The sequence below is a fragment of the Euprymna scolopes genome, chromosome 42 (genome assembly GCF_053919585.1).
Source record: "Euprymna scolopes isolate OS-2025 chromosome 42, ASM5391958v1, whole genome shotgun sequence".
NCBI lineage: Eukaryota > Metazoa > Mollusca > Cephalopoda > Sepiida > Sepiolidae > Euprymna > Euprymna scolopes.
The window spans coordinates 11,057,137-11,072,203 of NC_136523.1; the positions used below are offsets into that span (position 1 = coordinate 11,057,137).

A 15,067-nucleotide genomic window follows, 5' to 3' on the forward strand; every position below is an offset into this window, starting at 1 on the left:
ACATTTATGAATTTATACTTCGTAGATCGTAATATATCCGATTTGCGAACGGACATCGTCCGTCTTATTTAATCAAGTTTTAAGAAAATACCTGGTTTCCAGCATTTTTCTTTTTTCGTATAGATAAAGCGAAACTGAATGTAAGGCAAACTCACTCGCCTCCCGGGCCGAGACGTCTTAAATGCAATTAGCTTTTATCAATGTGGAGGAAACCCTTCATACCATACTTCATGGGGGTGCTGGTGTTTTCTCCCTCCTAACACCGTAGAGAAACAAATACGGCAGAAAGCTTAACTGGCCTACAGCCAGATTTACTCATTTCGCTATCAGCTATCGCGTAATGGTTGATATCGCTTAATTTGAATGCTGTAAACTTTCGCTCGCGTCATGGCATAGCAGTAAGATGTCTTTTTCTTTTCCACCTTCGCGGGTTCGAGCCTGCTTGCCTACTACCTTTTTTTTTTTTTTTTTTTTTTAGACATACCTAAAACACACGGGTTAATATATATAAAGTTCCTTAACGCCTTTTTTTTAGCTTTTATGTGCGATTCATAAATTATCCACTGCGTTTTACCAGCTTTCCGACAATTTTTTTTTTTTTTTTTTTTTTTTTTTTTTTACACGTCAGCTCAAATTTTGATCGAGTACACAGTATTAAATGTTTTAATTTTAAATACGAGAAGAAAAATTGACGAAAATAAAAATGTATATTTTATTAAGAATTTACATTTATATAAAGATACAATACTTGTCAAGAAAAAAAAAGACATGGGAATGAAACCCAGTATGCGAAAACAAAAAATATATGCAAGTCTGAATGAACTCCTTCGATAGTCAACGATCATATCAAATATGTGGAAGTGTGTAGCTTACATTTAGCACACGCTTAGAAGTAATAAAAGACTGGCGTTGTGTCGATGATCTTTTTAGCATTCAGCAGAAGCAAAGACGAGTAATCAGTCCTTACGCTTTCTAGTAATAGTGAAAAAGGGATTATCTTAATATTTAAATTAGACAACCATAGAGACATGTACACACACGTGGGGAAAATAATTGTAATTGTATTTTAATAACCTATTATATCAAACATTGATATGACTCAATGTGGAGGTTATAGGATTCATATCATTTTTAGCTAGGTTTGTAATGTAGATTTCGAGAGTTTTTTTTAACTTTGGGTAAACATTTCCAACTCTACGTATACTGCCAATTTTCAATGTTTATTAGTCTTTCAGACAATTTCTATGACTGTTTCAGTCTCTTGGCAATTATAAATCTTTAGAACCTGGAATAATTCTGGCCGATATTCTTAACTTACTAATAGATATATAGCCTCAAAGTACATTGGGAGAGGAAATGACTGGATCATTGTTGTATATTTTTTTTAAATGACGTACTGATCCTGTAGGATCTCAAGCTATCTAAGCTAACGTTTCTTTACATAACATGCCATACCATATTGCACAATAAAACCTCAGCATCCTTCGCTTTGAACTCCGTCTGGCTGGTATATTATGTGAAACTCGATATCAGGATGCTCCACTATTTTTCAACCACTATCGAGAATGGTATGCGGTCTTAGTCTATTAATCGCGATAACATGTTTAATTGAAGAGAAGAAAAATGTAGTTACAAAAAAACAAAAAAAAACGGTAACTTACATAACAGTATTAATAAGTGTAGGGTGATTCATTGGTAAGACTTGCGATAAAAATGTACAAATTTAAAATAAGTAAAAAGAAATATATAAAAATTGTGGGCATTTGTCAATGAATTCGCGGAACTTCCAAATTAAGCCGGGTGGTCCCTCTGAAAGATACGAAAAAAAAAAAAAAGTTTATAATGCAAGTAAGTGTAATTGACTAATTCGTAAGTATCGAAAATATCACCATCCTTACATTGTTGGTATTACTAGGGCAAGGACTACAGCATATTCTTTTGACTATAGAGTTTGCATCCGAAGATAAGTAAAGACGGTAGTTTCTAGTCGCTTTTGGTCTTGATTCGGGGTGTATCTCCTTCCGCGAATCCAACGCACTCCCAGATATCAACCTGGAGTTTTTAACGACTCGCTGCAGTACATACAGTGCCTAGCCTTCATAAATGGTCACCCATTTGGTATTGACCAGACTCATCACTGCTTAACTTTGGTGATCTGGCGAGAACCGGTGTGTCAACGTGATTGTTCAGTATACGCTTTCAACCGCTTTAATGACGGAGAAAACTTATGTTCTAATATAAAGTACCATTTCATGTCCATCAATGAAATAAGTAGATTTACTCGTAACGCAAGATGAAAATTATGACAACTGACAATTAAGTTACAGAATCCTCCACATTTCATGTCAGTAGGGAATTTACAAGCTAGAAAATAGATTTCTCACCTTCAATTGTAATTTACTTGCAACATATGCTCATAACTAAAACAAATGTACGCTTTTTATTTGCATACACTCCTTATCTAATTAAGTGCTCATTATGAATATTTAAAAAAGCCGCCAAGGGCAAGTTATACTCAGCCCTGTGCAAAACATGTTTGAAGGTCTTTTCACAGTTTTAATTCAGTAGTTTTTGATTAATTTATTTGTATTAAAAAAAACAAAAAAACATTAGTTTGCCTTGCGCATTTAAACGGGGGTTAATAAGCATAACATGGACTAACTTATTTAATTTTTTTTTTTTTTTTTTTTTTTTTTACACAGTGATCACCACTTATCAAGGCCCGGAAGCCACTCAGGGATAAAGGTTATTGCAAGTGCATTACGTTAGTGAGGAGATTTTATGAAGTGTTTAATTAGGGGGGCGGTTCATTAGGAATTTGTTTACATTAGACTTGAAGACATCCAAGTTGTAGTCCGGAGGGAAGCAGGCAGACGGAACAGAGTTCCACAGGCGTGCAGTTCTAAGAAAGGAGCTTTGCTCATGAAATCCGCGTTTTGATTTAGGCACAGATATAGAGTGGGGAAAATTTTAAGTTTTAATCCATCCAGTTTGTATTGATTAATTTATTTGTATTAAAAAAAATTAGTTTGCCTTGCGCATTTAAACGGGGGTTAATAAGCACAACATGGAATAACTAATTTAAATTATAGAATTTTGAAATATTTAAATGTACAATAATGAAATATTTAATATATGATCTGAAAAAAAGAAAGAGCAGTCAACCGATAAATTTTCATATTAGTGGGAATGCATAATTCTGATAACGCATATAGCATATATAAAATCCGCGCTATAAAAGAGCTATATCATCAAAAGACAGGAAATATGAAATCATCGGCATTTCCATTCGTAAAAAAGGAATTTGATCCGCTTGAACGGTAACTAATATACAAGTATTACGGGGAAATATATGTTTGAGTTTTAATGTTCTTATTGCGTTTTTCCTCTGTGTGGGGACTTCTACGGGATTTCAAACATTCTCCCATTAGGTTAATTCAACCGAGAGTTCATTTTAAGATTCTACCCGCCCCTTTATATCCTATTGTTTGTATTTCTTTTGCGAATATATTGGCCAGATAGTTTTTGAAATTCTTTTTAAAAAATCCGGCTGCTCCTATGACTGGTATGATTGATACCTTCTTAAGATTCCAGTTTCTTTTAATGTCGTACATATGTATTTAGTGTGTGTATCGTGTGAGACTGCCTGCAGTTACATACCGTTGTCTAGTATTAAACATCTGGAAAACACGCAATTGAAAAATTTCAAGTTATATCGTAAACTATGGTTAAAACTGATGTTAGCAATTTGGTACTGAATTAATACAATGATTTGTGTTTCAATATAGGAAGTTGTTATAAATATTGATAGTTTCTTTTAGAACATCCTTTTAGACGAAACACTGCTAAATATTCGATAAGGAGAATCGTATTCACTATTATTTTAAAAAACTTGGTAAAACAGGAAATGCTAGTCTGGAACAAGTTGTTTTTGTTGTTGTTTTTTTGCTTTTACTCTCCTTCACTCGAGCAATATATTGCCATATGGACATAAAGTATTCTCTTTTGGTCCATGTCTATAGAAGAAAAATTCGAATATAGACCAGGGAAATAGGTTTCCACTAATCTTTGCATATTAGTACAGCCATGAAAGTAAGAAATCTTGAAGTCCGATGGGAGAGATTAGAGTAGCGACCTCAGCTACAAATGAATTGAATTTTGTCAGGTGTTTATCAATAACTAGAAAAGATATTCAATCGTTTTTTTTTCAGAAATAATGTTAAAAGAAAGAGTAAAAGATAAAACAAAAAGACGAAAAATAACCAGCTTTGAATAATTTTCAACTAATTAAAGTATTGCCATTTAGACAAAAGGGCTACATTTCAGAACCATGCTTATATAAGACTTAAATTCCCCAGCTTTAATGCATCCAACACCAAACTCCTATATCCATGTATTCAATAAGAAATATTTAAAAAAAAATGCCCTTCCTCTGCAACTGCCTAATCAATTGTTAAGAGTTAACGTTTATAAAGTAAAAATTTCTCGCACTTGTCTACTTTCAGGGTCACAAATTTTATTAAAAATAAACAAAATCTCAGTGAAATTAGGTGTCCTTATCACAGAAAGGACTGCAAATGCAAGAGCGCCTACAGAACTAGAACTATTTATTATAAAAATACTATAAAAATCTAAAACCTGATGAATTTAAGAAAATCATTTTACATTTAAAAGTCTTACTCTTTTTTATTGTCTAGAAACATTTTAAAAAAGCAAACGTATACACATGTGATATGCGCAGGATGCCTTAGCATAACAAAAACGTTGTTCTATGGGATTCGTCTATAAAAAATAGATTTAATCCGCTTGTAGACAACTTTTTTATCCGTCAAAGTTGTTCTAATTTGCGTGTTCGATACGGAGAAAACCTACTTTTATAACACGTATTCCTATAAGTTCAAAAATGTTAACCCCCGTTTTAACAACGGTTTAACGTTGTACATTTTGAATATTTCCGCACACTATATCAACGTCAATATGATTACGTGAAGTTAAAAAAGCCATCCGCCTTCTTTGACCGGGGTAACACCGATGGATTTACGACTTTTGTACGAAAAATTAAGTTATGCCAACTGCCGTTAGATATTGAAGGGCAACGACTGCAAGAAAACATTCAATGGATTGCACACATTTACAGATTGAAGAGAATTCCGTATGCCCACCTACTTTCTAACGAAATGCATGATTTACCCAGAAATATTTTGGCAGATATCGGTCAACTGTTTAGATTAGGGAAACAGATTCCGATAGAAAGAATGTGGTTATAAATAAAATTGTCATAGAGAAAAGATTTTTGGATCAACTGTGTTGTGATTTTACTTCGCTGTCAGCGTGTGTATATATACGTTGTGCAATGACAAAGTACATGTATGCATTATATAGTCAAGACAAAGGCCTTTTGAGCAATCAGCCAAAACAATTACGTAAGCCTGTTCCTGCCGATTCTGTATTCGTCTGATATTTAGAAAAAGAAAAAAATAATTCTCATGGACTAATATTTCTTTCTTTTTTTTTACTTAAAGAAAAGTTTAGTTGAGACCTATAGGCAGAAATTGGGATGAATTAAATGTGTTTATATATGCACATTTTACTGCATACGTTATATAAAAATTGCTATAAAAAGAACAAATTCAAATTATTTAAAAAGTAAAATAACTTTAATATTTTATTACCATAAAAGAAACTGGTTTACTTGTATTTAAAAAAAAAAAAAAAAATCCCGAATTGTAGAAAAAAAAATCGCCTAATATTGTTAGAGTGATTGGCAGAAAGAAAAAAAAATGTCGGGTCATAAATTGTCGTGGCTAAAAATATGCGAATATACAACCAGCAGCAGCAGTTACACATTTGCCATGCCTTTCTCTTAAAGGGCACCGACATTTAGTTTTTAATTATATTACTATCGCTTGCAATAAAAGTACAGTACAATATTATTTGCCCAACAAATCATACAATGTGTTAATGTGCTAGTAATTTCAAACGTAAATCCAAATTTATTCAACTCAAAAAGTTAGAGCTATGAATGCGGGAGTGATACGATCATCACAAAATTGTGTACTCGAGAATTTATTTTTGTACAGCATTACCAATTCTCAATGCTTATTTGCTAGGAATGTAATGTCGCACATTTGCTTCTTATGCACAAAATGATAGAAGTCGCTTGATCTTACAGTCAAAGAAAATAGAGCATAATCACGTTGACAAGTGTTCAGAAGATCAGCGGGGTTAAGCAACGATGAAACTGGCCAGTAGCCGATGGGTGGCCATTTAGAAATATTATCTTTGCACAGTTTCCGCTCGTTCTGGGTTTCTACGTGCCACGGTCATAAAACAGCCGTGGTAGGGGGACTGCCTAACATTTCCACGAATAAATTCACGCGCAAGTCACAGCATCAGTGACGTTCGATGTTTTCATCGGCAACGCTGGACGAATAGAGTACATAGACAACATCTGTAACAAACGGATGAAAATGTCAAGTCATGAATTCATAAGTTCATCCATCGTAACAATGAAATTAGTAATCCATTCCCATTCATTAAAGTTGGTTGGTAGTTTTTGTTTTATGGCATATCAACCCTTTTCAGTTTATTTAATGCCAAATCCAGTTATTTTAAAAAAAAAAATTTAATAGAATATTTGTTTTTTTTTCCAAGTCCGTTTCTATTTAACCAATAGTTGGGACCATAACAGGCACTACCACTCCGAGTCAGAGTGGACCTGAGAGCAATGGCAATTAAAGAGTGGCTCCACACTCACCAAAGCCTGCAAGCTGAGGCCTCATGATCGGATACAGTTTAAGGTCATATCCAGGACCATTCATTAAGGTAAAAAAAAAATATGAGACACGTTTCAAAATCTCATGTCTAAGTACATCCTATCACTGTCAATGCAATAAGATTTTTTTAGCAGATTTTTAAATTTAAAATTCAGGTAAGGAGGAGGAGTTCATCTTCAGTTTTGGAGAAGAAAATGTATAATTCGTAAATGGAATATGCATTTTCTGTTCCCATTTTCAGTTCTGTCACGTATCAGCCGATGTAAGTGTACCGCGTTTGACTAGAAGATACACAGAATTTCAGAAGTAGCCTACTATTTTATCGAACAAAGTATTATGCTTTGGGGCCCATAAACCAGGACAGTAATTCTAAGTTATGCTATACCTCCAAAAGAGTGTCAATGACAACTGAATTTTACAATTCAATGCAGATTTCTGATTTTGCCGAGATACGCTTGGGGATGAGTTTTGCACTTGTGCAGTTTATCATTCCAAACTAATAGTTACACTTAAAATGTTTTGCGTTTTAATTTGGAGGGGTATATTATATTTACACTTGTGCAGTAACATTTCTAAACAGATTTTGTATTTATATTTTGAGACCCCCCCCCCCCGGAAATACGGAAAAGTATTTAAAAATGCATAACTGCAAAAATGTCTAAACATTAAACTTTATTTGCCTCGTATTTTAATTTTGGGAAGGTGATGTCAATTTTAGCCCATGTTTATTTCTATTTTTGCACTTTCAAATCTTGTTTCTAAACATCTTTTATACAATATAAACCGAACTGTTTTATTGGTAAAAAAAAAAAAAAAAATTCTCAATCCAGAGATTCGGAAAAGTGTTTATCCATTGTGGAGACATTTTATACACCAAAAAACTAAAATTCGAATCCGGATTTTAACGGTAAAAGGTAGAGTTTCATTCAAAGTATATTTGCCGATGACAGCACCCTCTATAACAGGCATGAGGGGAAAACAAACACATGTCCATGGAAATGGCAGAATCACTAGAGGAAAAACTTCAATCTGTAGAGGAATGGGGACAAAAATGGATGGTCACATTCAATGCTGCCAAGACTAAACTTGTCTCCTTCAAAAACTACAAGACACCTTTTCTACAACTAATAACAATGGCTAAGAATACACTGCCTGAAAGTACTTCCTTTGAACTCCTGGGCCTAACGTTTACATGGAATATGAACTGGAATAGATATATTGAGAGCATTGTCAAGGCTGCTGCAAAAAAGGTGGGCACTCTCTACCGTGCCAGTAAATTACTTACGCCTGAAAAGGCCACTATTCGCCAATGTATGGTTGGTTGGTTGTTTGTTTTACGGCATATCAACCCTTTCCGGGTTATTTAATGCCGAATCCAAAGATTTTGAAAAATTTTTTTAATAGAATATATTTGTTGTTTTCAAGTCGGTTTCTATTTAACCCATAGTTGGGACCCTAACAGGTACTACCACTCCGGGTCAGAGTGGATCTGGGAGCAATGGTAATTAAAGGGTGGCTCCACACTCCCCAAAGTCCACAAGCTGGGGCCTCACCACTGGATATAGTTTAAGGTCATATCCAGGACCCCCATTGAGGGACTTTTACCCTCTGCAGGGGGGGGGGGAGGTCGGTGTATTATAATGCCCCACCGACAGGCCGCCAATGTATGGAGTATTGCTGTCACATTTGAGCTGCTGCATCTGCTGCTTGTCTCACTCCTCAACAGAGTTCAAAAGAGAGTAGTCAACCTGATAGGTCCTGAACTGTCATCTAATTGTCAGCCTCTGTCCCATCGACGAACTGTTGCATCACTGCCTGTTCTACAAATACTTTAACGTGGCTTGGTGGCTGCTCTGGCGAACTGGAATCACTTGTACCTCCTCGACGTGACTACATTGACAGACTCGACAAACAACTAAGTCCCACCCCTTTACAGTAGAGATCGCTAGGTGTAAGAAAGCCTTGTACTCCAATAGTTTCTTCCCCAGAACTGCAAGTTTTTGGAACTCCCTTCCGGGATACTGCTTTCTCAACTGTACTTATATGCAGAAATCCAAGTGTAATGTTAACAAACATCTTTCTACTGATCTCCCTTCATAATTCCCCCGCAAATTGTACCCGATAGTAGCTCATTACTTCAAAGGGACACTTGCCGTGTGTGGGAGGGGGGTGAAGATTGGATTTAAAAAAAATTGCCAAAATACTTAAGCAGAAACACCTGTAAAATTTTATTTTAAAGCATATAAAAAAATTAAATCTGAAATTCATGTCAAAGAATCGTTCTGACAAAAACAATTATGCTAAGTAGTCTTGTGAAACTAAATGAGGAGATAACAGTCAACAAATAAATTAACGAAGAAGACCCATCTCAATCAATTCCAATTAAATATATATCCCATACAGTACGGACCCGACCATGGAACATCAAATAAACGTGAATTCATAAGACCCAAAAATCCAACCTTGATCGCACTTCGTGGATCCAGACGTTGAATCTCTACGGTTCCATAAGAGAATTCTCCGAAGATAGCGGTTTCAACTCTACACCAGCCGGCCAGAGTCGTACTTTATCAGAACGTGGTTAGACAACTGTAGAAGGCAATTATTGCTGAGGATGCAGTTCCTATCCCATCACGGTTACCACTTGATGTAGGCCAGAGTAATAGTTGGCCGAAACGTCGTGAAACTATGAGGATAATAATCTGCAATAAATAAATTAATAGTCTTTTCGCATACTTTTAGTTCCATGCATGGATTTTTGTTTGGAAAATTCCACTACTTGAAGGGCGTGAGTGCAACCGCCAATCTCAGGATTGATAAAAGTTATAGATTGGTTCACCTGACACGCACATATTCAATGTATTAAAGACCAGTATAACCACGCAAACCAACACTATGCGATGCTCAATGATCAGATCCTTTCTTTTACTGGGACTATGAAACAGCGTTTTGTGGTGCTCTCATAACCACAAAATAAAAAAAAATAACCGTCCTATAAAACGCCAATCAAACTTGATCTGGAAGAGGTGTCCTGTTACCAGTTTTGCAGGAGACACACATCCTTAAAAAAAAAAATAAAAAATGCATGCTATTAGTGAGTGTTGTGACCTTCAACTCCTGGCAGACATTAATGCTCCCATTTGTACTATTGTACACATGGGGGTATTAATGCCTGCCGGGAGTTGAATATCACTTCCCTATGGCATCCTCAATTTGGCAAAAAAAAAAAAAAATACAAATAAGTATTCTAGGAGAATGTATTTATTTGCTTTCCTACCGTGAAAATTAGGGACAAGACAGTTTTAAGTAGTATTATATGAGTTCTTGGAAAGCGTATCAACATTGGAAAAAGTAAAGTTTGAAAGCACTATAAACGATGAGATTTAAAACGTATATTTCTGTGATTAGCAAGTTGGGTTCAGCACTTTTATAACAATACAAGAACACTTGCCATTAATATCGGAACATAGTATGCATCCAAGGCATGCATTTCAATTTTATTGTTCGATATTATGCTCAAATTCTTAGCAAATGCTCTGGCCGCATCTACATACTGCAATTAACAGCCATTTCACAGAAATCATTAAAGATACTCATTGAGCCATGCTTGCAGATTCGTTGATTTTCCTGAATTACTTCAGTTTCCAGCAATTCAGTGTCCTCACATTGCAGTTCTGAGCAGAAACCGTACGAGTCACAGATTTAAATTTCCCTCTCGTAAGAAAAACTTATTAAAAGAAGGAATCTTAATTTCAAAACGAGGCCTCCTTCCGAACAAGATGTCGCCATCTTTATTTAAAATTAGTTCGTAAAAACTGAATTTAAGATTAAATAAAGAAAAGAGTACTTGAGTGAGACAAGTATCAATATAACAATTATCTTAAATATGAACTGAAAACTTTTGCTCGTTTTATTTTCTTAGATTTTTTAATGTGTAAAGTATACCGTGTCATCACAAAAAAATCGATTACAGATAAAGCTGTAGTGAGGAATTTCAAGGGCTGTAATTTGTACTATCTACCCTTTCGAGTTTCATTACAAAAGACCTCAGTTTGTAATCTCTTCACATGGAATTTAAAAAAAAATCAGTACGTATAGGTTTAATCAAGACATTAAAATGAAAACATTGACAAAAAATATCCACTCGATTTTCCCCCTCAGCGAATGGGATCACTAGTAGCTAGGTTTCGATTTTAGGAAAAGCTAAGATTTAGCCTGGTTAGGTGTGTCAGCATTTAAGCAGTTATCTCGCCGCGGCATTTTGCAAAAAAAATCCAAACATGGCTACATTGAGCGCGTTGTCATAAGAATGTGTTTTTCCGCTGTAAAAAAAACAAAAAAACTTGTGATCTACTCTATCAAATTAAGTGGGATACGTACAATACAAGTTCTTGATATTTTCATTTTTTAATGTCTTGATTAAACTATACAAGTACCAAACAAAATCACCGAGAACATAAGTGTAACCTCCCCTCTACTAAATAATGATGTCAAGAAGTTACCTCGTTGAAACTAAACATGCCGATGGTGTTTTGTAAATAGTCCATGCATTTATCAAACAAAATAAGACTGTAGAACCTGAAATTACTAAAAATATAGTGCTTATGCAGTTTAGCAAAGATATTAAAAAAGATTAAGAGTTACTCATGCACTTATTGATCTGTGCTGAAATAACGTTATTTTAGAAGTCATTCTGAACATGTCTTTTGTGCCTATTATGTACTTTAACCTTACAATTGAAAACTTTAAACTTGGAAATACGATTTAAAAAAATAGCGCAGATCAGTAAGTGCATTAGCACCGATTAAGAATAATCTATTACGTGCGTACTCCTCCGTAACTCCCAAAAAGATTACATTTTTAACGAGAAAAACTCTTGCGTGGACGGAACTTAAATGGCGATCCATGTTCCACAACAGGAATTTTAGCAAAGTAAAAACGAATGTCTAAATTATTAAATACTGTTTTGCCAACGTAATTATCTCCTGGATCCCGCATCTTCGTAGCTAAATCTGCAACGTGAGGGATTTACAAAACAAAAAAAAAGCTCATATTCCGCTAGGAAAATATCAACTCAAGTTATTACTTTTATGAAAACTTTATTCGAGAACGGACACGTATATAATTTGCCTTTTTTTTTCATTAAAATAAAAGTTTGCTAAACTATATATGCGCCAAGAACACGGTTACTTCTGCATAGGCAGATACAAAAAAAATGTAAAAACTAGGCGAATAGTTTGAGACTCCAACCTGTAATGTTCTACTGAACATCACGTCTAAGTTACACAAAGAAAAAAAAAGAAACATTCTACCGAGTAAATAGTGTTTAACGATTGCGTTTAGATGCGCTAACTCATATGGTCTTGTCTCATATACGACACCATATGAGTTAGCGTATATATATATATATATATATATTATATATATATATATATATATATATATATCTGTCTAGATACCTTCCATATAAGATGCCTTCAGAAAATTAGTGGCTTCGCATGAAGCAACGGAGTGCTGCTCATAGGTGTTGGGAAAGCCAATTAGCCGCAGCGTGATCCAATGCCAACTGAGGTTTGCTGGAACACATCCTTCGAATTCCCAACCATATAATCAGGTTGGATCTGCCGTTTTTTTTTTAGGATTCGAAGGTAGACGCCATGCCGGAGGGGGGTAGAAGATGAATTAAAAATCCACATCAAGGGATCCATAAAGAGGTGTCGGATAGCACCCTGTTCCTTAAAGCAATTTGCTTCTTGACGGGATTTCTGGTGCTCTATCAGTAGGCAGAGTGGCCTGCATAAGAAACAGTGAATACAAGTCCATGTAGCGGAGCGTGAGTGATGCTCGCCATGCCATCCCTACTCCACCCGGCACTTTCCATGCCCAATCTTCGACCTGGCTTATGGATCCAGGATTGGACTATTTAAATATCAGCAAACTTACAAGATGATTATCAATCGTATAACCACAGACAACCAAGAAGATACGCAAATAATGGTTTTATGTCAGTGTTAATCATTTCAATTTAAAGCCCATTTAATATTGCGCAAGTAATATTCAAAAAAACGTTTGAAATATTTCAACATTATGTAGACAAAGCTTTTTTTTTAATGGCTACTAAATTTGATCGGGTATCGTGTTCATCTAAAAGAAAAAAAGGTGCTGGTGCACTTATTGATCCGCGCTATTTTTTAAAAATCGTATTTCCAAGTTTTATGTGTTTATTCAATTGTAAGGTTAAAGTATAGAATAAGTGCAAACCACCCTCATTTGGAGAATGTATTTTTAAATAACGTTATTTCAGCAGGGATCAATAAGTTCACTAGTACCATCTAAAAGGGAAACACGAAATCAAGTTATCATTTTAATAGATTTAAAAAAAAAAAATGAATTAAAAACAAAAAAATCGGTCTTATGCACTTACGCTAACCGTGCGTATATTAAGAGTATTTAAAGTTAAATTCAACATATTTTTTTTTAATTGCGGTGCTAGTGCACTTACTGATCCGCGCTATTTTTAAATCGTATTTCCCAGTTCAATAAAAGTTTTATGTTTTATTCAATGTAAGGTTAAAGTACAGAATATGTTCAAAACACCATCTCCATGTTAAGAACGGCTTTTTTAATAACGTAATTATTTCAGCACGCACCAATAAGTTCACTAGTACCAAAATTGACTATAAGCACAGAATTACAAAATACCTTCCCTATGTTAGGAATTGCTTTAAAATCATTTTATTACCTTGGTGCATAAGTATTCAAATTCATAATACTTAGGCAGAATAGGGGCAGTGTTGAAAAACAACTGTATTATAATATCAGGCACAGTATTTTTATAGCTATCCTCCTTTCGTCTAACAATGTAATATGAACTCCCTACTGCTACAATTGCATTCCATTGTAAACGCCTATCTAATAAATAGAAGTGTCCGTATTGCGTATAAGTATAAAAACTAAACCGCTAATCTAGCAATTTTTCTTGTGTTCTTAAGAAAACGACCATTACACATTAACACAGAATTATCGACCTACCTTTGGAGTAGTATCAGCAGTTACAATGTTATTGATAATTGTGTTCATCATTTGAGCAATGACACGACGCCTTTCGTAACCAGTGTCCCCTGCATTTTCATTAAGGGTTTCTGGCGTGGACATGCACGGCGTCAGAGGCACGGTACATTTGGAATCTTCTTCTAGTGATGTTGGTGGAGATGGTATGGATTTCTTTTTAACCTCTGAATTCTGTGGGTATTTCCGAACAATATCTAAGCAGGAAGCCAACCTTGTAACCCGTTTTCTTAGCGCCAGCGCAGCGGCTGATGTAAGGACTAAAGACAGTATGATAAAAAGTGAGATTTCCAAAATCATGATGGCAAGTTACCTAGACAAGCGACGATAATAGTGGGTTTAAATTTGCTAGACTGAATGATATTACTAAAAGGCTCCCTTTAAAGCTGGAAAATTATAACGTTACATATAAATGAAAATAGCTAACGGTAAGCACAGGAAAGCCGGTATTCCTTGTTTTGGAATTATGTCAAAGCTTTTGGTTGTTTAAGTGAACCTATTAAATGTATAAATGCATAAGATTTGTAAACAATGCGGAACGGTTTCGAATTTTAGTGAGATTAGTTTAATGCAGGGTTTGATTTTTATTCTTTTTTTTTCGGATTGGTTTACCTTTTTCTGAATTTTTGAACAAAAAAATAAAAGAAAAAAAAACATTTGTATTATTTGGATGCTTCGAACTACTTTTCTCATCCCGAGACCTATTTTTACAACATTCGGATCGATTGAATCTCCGACCTTCAAGTATATTTTATTGAACCCAGTAATGCTTCTGTCGAACACAGGATACTACATAGGAGGAACAAATTCTCTATTTAAACCACGGGGATACTATGTTCCATCAGCAACAACTGGGTAGAAATCCTAAGCAATTTTAAATGATAATTTGAGTATAGACTGGCTGACAGCAAGAGATCATGCTACCCAAGTGGATTAAATAAATTATTCTTTTTTATATTAATATAAAAACAGTAGAACACGTTATAATGTCGTTTCTGAATTTTTGAGATGAGGATTGATTATTTGGATTCATCGGACTACTGTTTTCATCTTGAGTGTGATTATCATCACATTTCGTTTGTTGTAACCTCCGACCTTCTTCAGGTGCATCTTGTTGAAGTCTGAAATGTTTCTGTCAAAATCAGAAATTTGGGAGGAATTTCGAGCGAAACCCTTTATTTACTGCACGGGTGTAGCATGCTCTTCTTCTGTCAGCCATAACT

At 34.9% G+C, this 15,067-nt stretch overlaps 1 protein-coding gene across 1 annotated transcript; it reads right to left on the bottom strand.

Moving 5' to 3' along the window:
- Positions 1-688: 688 nt before the first annotated feature.
- On the bottom strand, positions 689-14,302 carry LOC145267202 (uncharacterized). Its single transcript, XM_080123266.1, has 2 exons — positions 13,809-14,302; positions 689-1,809 (listed from the first exon to the last, which is right to left on the bottom strand). Exons 1-2 carry the CDS (start codon positions 14,142-14,144, stop codon positions 1,792-1,794), a joined length of 354 nt encoding a protein of 117 aa, XP_079979392.1. The 5' UTR covers positions 14,145-14,302; the 3' UTR covers positions 689-1,791.
- Positions 14,303-15,067: the final 765 nt, after the last annotated feature.